The following is a 12968-nucleotide window of genomic DNA, read 5'->3' on the forward strand; positions in this document are numbered from 1 at the left end:
GGGTCTAGAATGATGAGCACTTCGAATTGATGCCTGTTTGAAGACTTTCTGGGCACTTTCAATTTTGAGCTAAAATTCTATCACCTAGTAATTATCCCAAAGGGCTTATTTTAATCCTTTAGATATGTTCTTAGGCTACATGTCTCAGTCTAGATTTGGTGTTTATCTAATTTAGTTCTAAATTCTTGTGTTGGATTTGTCTCCTCTTTTTGTCCTAGGGTTTCTTGTTAAAACAATTTTTCTTGGATTTGAAGTCTTTTATTTCATATCTATTCTTATCTTTCTAGATATGTGAATTACTATCATTTGTGGCTTAAATTTATTTCAAATATGATCTTGTACTCTCATTGCGAGTTTGAACTATTGATTGGCCAACTTTAGGGTTTCCTTGAAGCAGTTTTGTGCTTGATTTTGGAGCTTTTGTCCTCAATACATGGATCTTATTTTTCAGATTTGTTTTAATTTTTTCTTTTAGATTCTAGATCTAGTCCCAGTTCTACTTTTGTTCTCTTACCTTTTGTTTGATCTAGTTTCTTTCTCTTTGTTGAGTTTTTATTCAATTTTTGAGCTTTCTGTTGCTTTCATTTGGCGGTGTCTTGGTTTCTCATTAGTTGTGGCTATGTAAATTTTGACTAGAAAGGTTTATTTGGGTGATTTTGATATGTTATTTGTATCATATCCAAAATTTAGTGTGTGTTACGACTCCTTTCTAATTTCTCCTTGAATTAGGGTTTTTGGTTTTTTGACCTATGTAAATCATTGTTTCACTTATACATTGAGCTACAACCCTTTCTTGATTTTAATTTTCTATTTTCTCTCTAATAGCTTTCTTTTTATTGCTTGTGAGTGATATTGTTTGCAAAATCTAAGTATAGAGATTTTGAGTGTCTTGTGTTCTTGCTTGCTGGTGTATTTGCTCTCTTTTTGAATTATTTGTTTGGGTTGTTTTCTTGGGTATGATTTGTTGTAGAATTAGAGAATCTCATTAGAGTGTTTATTGAGAGTGTTTGAAGTTGTTATTTTCACTTTAAAATGGAAAAAAATCGTTACCCTATTGTACTTAGTTTTTATTGAATTGAAAAGAAAAAATTTGTATTGCCATATAGGTAAATTAGGGTGTTTCTAGGAAGAGTTTATTCACACCATCTAAGTTTCACACTGCTATAATATTAGTAAGAAATAATCTCTTAAAATTAACACTATAATACAATTTATTCGACTCATCTTTTATTTTCACTGGTAACACACCAACATTACTCTAAGCTAGGGTCTTGGAATAGGAGTGTGAGGTTAATTGCTTCAATACCAAAAAAATAAACCTAGCATCTTGTGGTATGGAGGGAAAATACACTTTCAGTGATACTTTCAGAGAAGTCCGTCTAACACAAGGGTCAATCATGAGGTCACACTTAACGCTAGTAGAGTGACATGACCCACTTTTTTGTTCTCGGTGGTGTGAATTATAGGGTTTGCACATACTACAAAAAAATTATTATCATCTTTTGTTGTATAACTTGGGTACCACTTGGGAGGAGCACACCTTGATTTGAGATATCTCTTAAGGGAGTTTCAAAATTTATTTTCCTGCCCTTGCGTGTGAATCTAACTGTTGATTATCCCCCTAGGACGTGTTATTCTTGATGGTAGCCTTAGTGGCCTTTCTCTAGGATCTTTTACATAGGTGACGGGGAGGGGTTCATCCTCTCTATACCAAGGGAAGATTTTATGTAGACTCACTTAATCATCTTGAAGGTTAACCCAATGCTAATAAGAGTACTTGTACTAGGCTAAAAAGGGTCATTAAGAAAGTAGTTGTTATAAATGTCCCAAAAATATCTCCATTGTCGACCTATGCATTGATTAAAAAGGCTCTGACAAAAGGAATATCCCTTCTCTATCTCTTTAGTTTGTGTGTGCTTACCTTTAGGGTCTCTTTTACAGAGTGTTTTTTGGTCTGAGTCATACTTTGGCCATAGGAGTATCTTAACTATCTTAATTTGATAATAAAAATATATTCATCATCGCTGAACAAAGTAACTGGTGTTTTCATATATTGTTAGGCCTTTCTCCTAAAGAGGAAGGTCCACTGCTGTATAGATGCAGGTTAATTCTGATAACAAAAAACTTAGACCATACTTAGGTTGGGGTGGATAATATTGGTCCTAGGGATAAATATTTTTTTGTTGTTGATGTAATTGACAAAATTGCTTTGCCACACTATAACCCACCTTTGATTGACCGTCTCAGCCCAATTCTAGTGTATTTAAATCCTAACAGTAGTGAACCCTTTTACGTGCATTTTCCTTGTATTCCTAGTGAAAATACTTCTTCTTATATAGAGGAGACAAGTCCCACTTTTCCCTTTTCATTGGTAGACTCTATTGCCATGCCATCTTTACCACCAGTTAGTGTGGAGACATAAATACATCATTCCACACCTCTCACATATTCTTGGGAAATTCCACTAGTTACGTCTATGACCCCATCACATTTTCCACCTTCTACTATGTTTATGCCTTCCTCTAGCTTTGTGTTTGGAGTGGGGGGGAACTCTAGTCAATCCACAAGAGCTCATATATTTACTCCTAGCTTATATCAACCAACAATTGATACATTTAGCATGGTCATTTTTACTTTTCATAACATGAAGGGGAGATCGTTCATTTCTTCTAGTCAGGTTGGGGTAAACTTTATCTTTGGTAGTATTTCTTAACCTTGGTCTAGTTTTATGTTTAGAGGGACACCCTACTTTAGAGTTCCCTTTTCCTTTGGGGGGTTAGTGTTATGGTAAAATTTGACCTGAGAAAGTAGGCTAATTTTACCTCATAGATCAAAGTATGATCTACCCAAATGTGAGTGTGTTATCATGAATAATATCAAAGAGTCAAACCCCAATAATTTCCTACACAAAAAAATACATTCAACACTTGCACATGATAAGATGAAGATCAGAAGTTGAAACTTGGCATCCTCACAAGTCGATGGAGTCTCTTGGCTTTAATGCGGAGATATCTGAGTTACACTTGAAGATATCATTCTACCTGTAATAAAACAAGACCCTACACACAACACCACCAAACAATAAAACAGTGGCCTTCTTCATAGAGGGTTTGTCAACCTAAAACCAACATATGAAAGCATAAAACATATTTAAAACATGGATATAGAAAAGGAACATATGTATATTAATCCAAAATGATAATACATAAGTTTCATACCTTCAAACAAGATAGGCCTCTCCTCCAACTTACTACTTGGCCTCCTCCTCCCAATGTAGCAGAGCTCCCACACTATAATATGTATATTAGACCTCTGCCCCTTTCCTCTTGGTGAGATTATACAGGTTCATTATCTCCTCTGGGAGAATGTATGTAGACACTTAGGGGCTTGAGAAGTTAGGAAACTTCTACAATATAGTGCTACAGGGATTTATGCTTAGATAAATAAACATAAAACCTTCTCAAGTTTTCCACGAAATCTAGGGTAGACAAAGTAAGGGAAGGATTGTTCTAAGGATTAGAATGTGTTAGCGCTCGAATCTGCCTCAAGCTGACGGAAGGCAAGGTTCAAGGCAACACCATACCATGCTCAGCCTTGTAGCTAGCCCTATGAGGACAGGAGAGGGCTCTCTCCAGTCAATCTCGATAAAATGAGCAATAGGGTGCGAGATGACTTAAAATGGGAACTGATTTTAGGCTACTAAATAGATAAGAAAGGGTATTTTGATAAATGACTAGGTTTTTTGGGCACCGTGGGATCAAGAACAGCATGAGCAAAGAGATTAAATCTGAGACATAGATTATCTCAGGAGGCAAGACAAGCAATAAATTTAGCATTCAATTTTGAAATTATATGGAATGAAAAGACTGCTAAGAGGTTGACAAGGGCAATAGATGAATCTTTATCAAACAGAAGAAAACACACAACATGAATACCTTCCCAAAGCAGAGAAGTAAACTGGATTCTTCCCTTCTCAATTAAAAGTATTCATTTAGAAATGATTATGAAATGAAATGTGAAACATAACAAGCTACATATGAAACAAAAGAAAAGACAAATGATAAATTCACACCACAAGAATCTCAGGAGTCAGAGCTGTATCTTTTCATTAAATCCCTGTCAAAAACTGTACAGTGATGTTTTCCTTCACACCTCTCCCAATGTTTTCCAGAACTCTCCCCTTTGACACATAATTTTTCATACAATAAATAGACTTCAGGAATGGGAAAACAGATCGATTGAGAATAGGCGTTGTTTCAACTAAAGTCATGAGAATAGGAAAATTATACTCTAAAAAGGAGCAGCGTTACATTTTGTTTGTTTGATGACCAATTAAGAGACAGAATCAGGAACATAGACCCTTTGATTTTGCAACTACAGTAAAAAATAGACAGTCGGTTCCTATTTCTCTGCTATGACAAGTGTCTTTGTTTTAAATGTAGGCGTTCAATCTATGACTGTTTGCTTTCCCTTTACCTGGGCCCTTTGAATAAAACTAATTTTTTAATAAAAATAGCGTTTAGACTAAAATCACACCTTGAATAAAGGGAACCACCATTTCCAGCTGCTATGTAGCCTGCTATGCCAGATGTAAGAGTATACATAACAACAAGAGCTGTATATAGGGCTCCCCTTTCAGCAATGCAACACCTCGCATGGCAATTTGAACTTGAAGGCAATGTACCCCATTGCCAGGTTCAGCATTCCATTTTTTCTAGATATCAGGTGCCTTACGAATGGTTCCATTTCCACTACAAGGTATATCACATAATATGCGATTAAAAAGTAACTCTGTCATACTTTCTACATTGGGGACATTCATTCATCTCAAGTCTTCTGCTACCGTTATCCTCTGAGAAAAGTATTTTCAAAGCTGTTCCAAGACCAAGGATTCAAAGTTTCCCCCACAACTGACATTTTCCATATCCAACATAGTCCATCAAAGCACTAATATTTCTTCAATTCCATATTTTTGTATGTTTGGTGTGAGTTTCACTCTTATTACTCCAGCACAATAATCTGCTTGGTAGCTTGCTTACCAGGTTCATCAACAGGAACCCATTTCCAAACTGAAGATTTTTCATGACCATCATAAGCACTTTAATCATGTTTTCATTCTAGATAAAATATGTACACTGTATTGACACACGTTGCTTCCAATCTAAAGAAATCCATAATGTAATATACTTCAACCACTGTCTCTTGATCCATGGATGCGTTTGCCATGATTTGACCGTAATTTTGGTATATGATCCTCCCTTTGGGTACGAGTAGGAAGTTTTTTAGTTTTTATTTCACCACCAGGCTCATAGCTTTTGGATTGTAGTAGCAGGCACCATGATATCAAACGAAATCAGGGATCCTGACCATATTGGGTTCTTTCTATTGACCACCTTGTGTGTGAGAATGTTGAATGTAGCTGGATCAAAATAGCATATTTATGAAGCGTTGAAAACGAGCTCTCCATAACTCAGTCCAGCGAGTAGATAAGGTCCAAACAAAATTGCTTGGATTGACGTGAACCTTTTTTCTCTCTGTCCTGATCACAATAGGCAATGTCAGAGACAACTCCTTCATGATTATTGCGAAGTTCCCGGGTTCTGGCAATAATAAGTGAGCATTTACGATGGCCTGGGCACGCTTAGCAGTGAATGAATGCAAGAAAATAGCCACTGTGACTATCCAACCATCCCATTTATCGTAACTTCATTTGTCCATCTGTCTAAAAGGCAATTTTCAGCCTTACAAATCCATTTCATTTAGCTGATCTGGTTCAAATTTACGATGCAGAGTCTTAACACGAAGAGGCTCATCATCATCCCAGGGTATATTCACTTTACTGTGCTGCAATGCATGGGTGTGAAAATTTCGAGCTAGATAATTGGTTGGAACCTCTGTTGCAACATCTCGAGGAGGATGATCAAATTCCATATGATCTGGAATGAAACGCAAGTCTAGAACATTTGAAGTCCTTTCAAACTCCACTCCATCGCATGCTTTGTAAAGGTAACCTGAGGTTCCAGAACTAACACACTCAATAACAACAAAGTAATGCCTGGTGAATGCTGATGCAGGAAACCGCATTGAGCACTGGACTCACCCTCCCAACTTCTATAGGCTTTGACTTGACCATTGTGTCTCGCATAATCGTCCTGCTTCAAGCCTTTGCCCTTTCACTCCTTGGTTTTTCTTATGCAGCACTGTATCAACTTACTTGGAGAAGAATTGAGCTGAAACAAATTGAGTTTTTGATGAATTGATGATGAATTTTGGTCTGGGGGCTCTGTGCGTCACACCAGTGTTAATTTTACACTGCGAAGGAGCACCCAATGCACGGCGCGCATTCTATGCGCTGCTCTATTCTCCAATGCGCCGCACCAGGATTTCACACAGTCACGGCTTGAAAATTTGCAAGCTTTGCCTTCTCTTCACTAAACCTCGACTTCAATCGACCCTTTGAATGCCAAACTGACATTGATACACAAAACGTTTTTACAAAGACATGAGTTTGATTTCTTCTGATTCGGCAAAGCAAATTGTATAATTTTGGCATTCTAGCATTTGAATGCAAACTCTGTTTTGTTTGATTTTGCTTTGTCTCTTTGTGCTGATGATGTTCTTTCTGTTTGTGCTTTTGTAGGGATAGGAGTAGCTAAAGCTATTTCCATTAAAGAGCTGTACAACTTTGAAACACTTTGACAAATTACATATTTATTACAGAAACACATTTGATGATTTCTTCTTTAAAACAGGGTTTTGAAGAAGAATCAATCTCGCATTATTGACGATGACATTCCTGAAATAAAAACTTACTGAACCTCCCTCTGGCCTGCAAGCGTTATTTTACACTTCTAGAGACGAAACCCTGGACTCAAGAATTAAAATGACTCTTTTTGACCAAAATGGCATTTGATGACTGCAAATGATGAGAAATGAACCTTGGTGAATTTGACTCTGACAGAGGACTGACAAGACTGAGTCTAACATTGGCTCCAACTGGGATGGTAGTTGCCACTCCATGGAGGTGCCAAGAACAACAGATCTTTGGGAGAGTAGACAGTGCCTCCTTCCATTGGGCAATGGAGTCCATTATTTCAAAAAATCGACACGAATAACTTGTTGACTAGAAACTGACTCAAACTAACTCAATGCAAACTGAAATGACTGAAAAGCTTGACTCTAACAAACTAACTCAAAATGGCAAAGATCTGGACTCAAAAATTAAGGCTTGGTGGTAGTACATGGCCACCTGTGTTTCTTACAAGACAATATATCCTCAAACTATATCAAAATGCCAATGCAACCAATTGAGAAGATGGCTTCTTGACTGATTCTTCCTATCAGATCTTTTGGTCAGCAGTAGATGCTTGTAACTGGGTCTCCAAAAAGCTAATTTACCATGATCTCCTTCATTAGTGAACACTACAATAATCACCTTCACTGCTGTCTGCAACAAACTTGCCAGAGGATCTTGAAAAACATTAAGATTTGCCATTGCCACCTCCTGCTGAGAAAACAAGATGTCTTTTTCTCTTGCTTCTGATTTTTCTTCATAAATAAGAGCACGTTCCTGGTCTTCAAAAAATTTTGAACAAGTAGATGAACATATTTCCTCTTCAAAGAACGTTTCAAAACATGAAACATATGAAGACGAATCTGAAATGGAATCCATAATGGTCTGGTCGGCTATAGTCTGAATATATTTCTGATCATCTTGGCATGATATGACAGCCAGATTCTCATTACATTCATCACATTCATCAATCATGAGAAAAGCAACTTCAGATGATTCTTGAAACTCAAGCATGACATCTCTATCATCTATCATAAATTCATCCAGAGAAACTTTTTCACCTACTTGAACAAAGATATCCTCTTGCTGTTCATGAATTGACTGGATTACCTTGGTAGGAAGGCTGTGTTTTGATGAGATGAGGGCAGTTAAGCCTGTAACTCTGTCTTCTCCATTTTAGGCACCCTCAACCATGCAACTCTCTTTTTCCTCCTCACCATCTATCTCTTGGTCTGATTTATCATCCCCATTATCTAAGATTGGAACATCATTTTCTTTCATATCCTCTTTTATTTCCACCAGATCTGAAACAAAACTTCTTCTTTCATCATTTCCAGCCATATGGAAATCTTCAACCTGCTGATTTTGATCCTGCTGCAAAGTTTCCTCTAAGAGTTCTGTAGGTTGTTGAAACGGATTTTCATACAATGCTTCCATGATTTCTTCGTCCATAAAATTATCATCCTCATAGTATTTTTCAAGGCTCTTAATAAAACCATAAGCATGCTTGCAACAATCCTGAACTAAATTTAATGATGGATAAGATTCTTTATACTCCTCAAAGAACATTGAATGAAAATCCTTTAGACAATAAATGGAAGCAAGTGGCAAACTTTCATACCAAGATCGGGCTTCGTCTTCCAGAGTAGCCATAAACATTTTCATCAAACAGTCCTCAGGAAAATCGATCTTTAATTTATGCACGTGAATGTGAAATTTTAGCAGATGAAGAGCAGCGTCATTACCTTCCACGTTTATGAACACAGGCAAATTCTTTGACCAATCTACCTTGGGCATTTTATTTGGAAAACCTGGGATGCGATCTCGGCTCATGGGAGTGTATCTTCTTGAAATCCGATCCATCTTGAAAATCTTACCGCTACTGATCTTTCTGTAGTGGAGTCACCATGAAGGATTGATTGCTAGATTATTCAGTGAATGGAGTCACCAGGTGAATGATTTCAGCCGTCTTCTTATGTCTGATCGTTGTTCACCATCAACAATCAGCTTTGAACTTGAGATATGTACTGGGGCAAAACAATCTTCAAGCAAACCCTTTTCGTCCCCAGTGGAGTCGCCACTATGTTAGCACTCGAATCTGCCTTAGGCTGAAGGAGGGTGAGGTTCAAGGCAACATCAAACCAAACTCAGCCTCGTAGCTAGCCCTACGAGGACAGGAGAGGGCTCTCTCTAGTCAATCTTGATAAAATGAGCAATAAGGTGCGAGATGACTTAAAATGGGAACTGATTTTAGGCTAGTAAATAGATAAGAAAGGGTATTTTGATAAATGACTGGGTTTTCTCGGCAGCGTGGGATCAAGAACAGCATGAGAAGAGAGATTAAATCCGAGACACGGATTATCTCAGGAGGCAAGACAGGCAATAAATTTAGCATTCAATTTTGAAATTATATGGAATTAAGAGACTGCTGAGAGGTTGACAAGGGCAATAGATGAATCCTTATCAAACAGAAGAAAACATAGAACATGAATACCTTCCCAAAGTAGAGCAGTAAACTAGATTCTGCCCTTATCACTTAAAATTATTCATTTAGAAATGATTATGAAATGAAATGTGAAACATAACAAGCTACATATGAAACAAAAGAAAAGACAAATGATAAATTCACACCACAAGAATCTCAGGACTCAGAGCTGTATCTTTTCATTAAATCCCTGTCAAAAACTGTACAATGAAGTTTTCCTTCACACCTCTCCCACTGTTTTCCAGAACTCTCCCCTTTGACACATAATTTTTCATACAATAAATAGACTTCAGGAAAGGGAAAACAAATCGATTGAGAATAGGGGTCGTTTCCCCTAAAGTCATGAGAATAGGAAAAGTCTGCTCTAAAAAGGAGCAGCGTGACATTTTGTTTGTTTGATGACCTGTTAGGTTCCTATAACAATAGGTTTCATTTTTCATGATTGACTATGGAAGTGCCAAATATGTTCATCTTTTCATGCTGCAAAGGTTCCATATTTTGTAAACAAATGAAGAAAATTAAAAAAATAAAAAGAGGGTATGCCCTAAAAGAATAATCAAAGGGCAAGAAAAATGAATTGGTCAGAGAAAATAATAGAAATGAACCCCAAACCAAAAGACCAGGAAAGTGGCCAGTCAAAATGCCACTGCTATCTTGTTTGCAAGTTCACAATGTGCAAATATTGTTGCTTATCACACTTGATGGATGGCCCAACAGTTCAATCTGGACCATTCCATATTTAAATTTGTTGTTGTAGAATAGAGAAAGAATATCTGTCCAAACAGTTCAAGCTTGGCAGATGAGTAGATAGATAGAGAAAATAAGGAGCCCAACTGCTTAATCTGGGCCCTTGGAAGAGATAAGGGTAGACCTAGATAGGAGGGCAGTCAAAAGAAAAGAGGAACTTTGCAAGTTCAAATGCACCCAATCAAAATGAAGAAAAAATGCTAGGTGCATTAGGCTGGGTAGGTAGTTTGAGGTTGCAGAAACAAGGTTGTGATCTTTTTGCCTTGTCAAGAATGACTCATCTCATCAGTGACAGAAGGACCATGGCAGTTGTTTGGTTGCAGAACAATGGAAGCATGACTAATTCCCCCATCATTCCCCCAGAAATCTTTTACTAACATCCCCTCAAGGACCTTGGGATCTGCCCAATAGTCTTGTTTCACTTCTTTCTATGAGAAATGCTAAGTTAAATTCTAAGTTTACTTAGTGAAAAGAAGCCACATTTCTTGTGTAAAAATCATCATTCCACACTCCTTTCATTTTCTTATGCCTAAGTTTTCACTTTATAAACTTAGCATTTGTTCTTATAGTTTCATTCCATAAAGTCATATTAACATTAACTTTATTATTTAGCTCCCTCAATTATTTCCCCACCCCTATTATTACAAAAACTATATTAAAAACCAAAAAATCTAAATATCCCTACCCGTTGGCAATCTTAGCCATATAATACAGTTTTCGGGAATTCTTAAGTCCATTTGGGACTTTAATAAGAACCCTTCCGCATCCATAAACCTTGGGATTTATTTAACCTCAGTTTAAATAAATAACCACTCTAAACGCTCCCACCATACCACACATTCAAACCTTGGTGCGCATATAAACCTTGGGGTTAGTTTAATATTTGGTTGAATTAATAACCATGCCTACTCGTATAACCACAAAACCCATAAACCCAAAATTTTTTACCCCTACGACATTATATAATATTAAAATACGGGTGGATCCCCGCACCATATCATACCATCACCTACCTTTCCCGTCAACCCTCCGATCCAGCCTTGCAGATCTGACGGCTCACGCTGATATCGGAGCCGCCCCACTGTACAAGGGTTAGCTCCCGATAGAAAGTGGTTTTGCCGCCATATGTAGGGACGCATGGCCCGTTTCTATTGCATTGGGCCTGCACTGACAGAAATCGCTCCTGTACCATAAGCGATTCAATGGAAACCGTTTACCGCTTGTTCTCCCTGCCGTGCACGTCATCCCCACGTCGGCTTCTGTGTCAGCGCCCTCGCTACTATACAGTCCACCGTGGCCGCCCCGTCACCCATCCACATCAGCTGCCACATTATCCGCCATACCATGCTATAGGACAAGGTGACGTCATGCTGACGTCAGCACAAAAAGCACCAAAAAGTCCGAAAAACCACAAATTTTCGTTAAAACTCACGAAAGTGATGTTTTTGTTTATTTTTATATGACCAATGGTGAAAGTCTCTGCATGAAAAATACATCCAATCCACCATTGACGTCCTAGTCTACCACCTAGGCATATTCAACCTGCAAACCCGACCTCCTCGGCTCTACCTACAACTCCATTCCACAGCAAAGACTCGAATAAACAGGTATTTACCCGGCAATGCCCATAAACCCTGTTTTTTCATAAATTCTCTGTAAAAGATCACCAATACAGCTAAATTCAACTCAAAGACATTATTGCCCGCAAGCTCCTGCACTCTGCCTCACTGAGTAACCATACTTTCGAGCAAAAACTTGCCAATTTCTGTGACTCTCTGATAAACTGTCCATTAAAGCTCGAAATCCAGCTCCTGTTCGCCTGCAAAACCACCAAAAAACCTGTAAAATCCCCGCTCTCTCCACTCCTTTCAAGCTTCCTTGTTGAAGAGCCCTGCATACTCTCTATTCCCGTTGAGTTCTACTCAGCAGGGCCACCTTCGCACAGAACTCAAACTGCAAATTCCCTGTCAAAAAAATCCATTGTCAGGACTCTGTTTCCTGTTGAAACATAGACCAAATCCAACTATAACCACAGTCAATCATGGAGGCTCCAATAGCCCTAAATATTGCACCATTAAATGCACCTCATAAAGAGTTAGAGTGGTTGCCTCTTGTCGACAGAGACTATCAAATTGATGATATGGAGGGAATCAAGCCTCACCTTCAGGCTTTCTGTGAAATAAGGAATAACTTCAGAAACAAAGCTGACCTGTTTGGAATATGGGAATCTAATATGCCTATATATTACCTACCCTCAGTGAATGTCTTCCCTGACCTCATCCATCAATGTTGTGCTAATTATGAGCCTTCTCAAAGGGCAGTGATGGACCCTGCTGGAAATGTCCTCTTTTACATTACCCCTCAGTCCATAAATGAGATGCTGCAATTCAAGCCAACTCAGCCTTTGGTCCCCCTTTCCATGAAACAATTGCTGGATCAAGCCTCAAAGTTGTCCTCTGCAGAAGTTGACCAAATTGCCAAGCTGTTTATGCCACCAGAGTGTTACTCCAGATTCAAAATCCCCTATCACCATGCTTGGTTTACTGAGGATGGAAAAATGCTCATAGACATGATTTCCTACATCCTGGGATTCATAACAAGTGAAATTGCGGATGAGACCATCTTTGCTCTGATGTCCATGTTTACTCCAGGACAGCCCCCTGCTGTCAAGTATGACTATGCCACCTTCATAGCCAACAAGATTCATGAGCATTTCATGAACTTAGAGAGGGAAAGGGTGTTCAAATACACTTCATATATATATCATTTGTTGTTGTACTATCAGTCTGACAGTTTCCCAGTCTTCCTTAAAAAATTGGATGCTTGGGGGGAGTGAAGGTGTTACAGGGAAAAGTGTCTATGCAAAACTGCTAATCCCACTAAGGCGTGTAGCTACCTTAGAAAAAAACAAAGTAAAACTACTTTTGTTTTCCTTTATGAAAA

The 12968-nt window shown here is 38.2% G+C and overlaps 1 protein-coding gene across 1 annotated transcript; it reads right to left on the reverse strand.

Annotated features, from left to right (window-relative positions):
- Positions 1 to 5742: 5742 nt before the first annotated feature.
- Positions 5743 to 6084, reverse strand: LOC149227216 (pre-rRNA-processing protein esf1-like). Its single transcript, XM_089380429.1, has one exon. The coding sequence runs from the start codon at positions 6082 to 6084 to the stop codon at positions 5743 to 5745; it is 342 nt and encodes a 113-aa protein (XP_089236555.1).
- Between the last annotated feature and the right edge of the window lie 6884 nt (positions 6085 to 12968).

Source organism: Pinus tabuliformis, chromosome J (assembly GCF_031772625.1).
Source record: "Pinus tabuliformis cultivar Carrire ecotype Pingquan chromosome J, CPIR1, whole genome shotgun sequence".
NCBI classification, from domain to species: Eukaryota; Viridiplantae; Streptophyta; class Pinopsida; order Pinales; family Pinaceae; genus Pinus; species Pinus tabuliformis.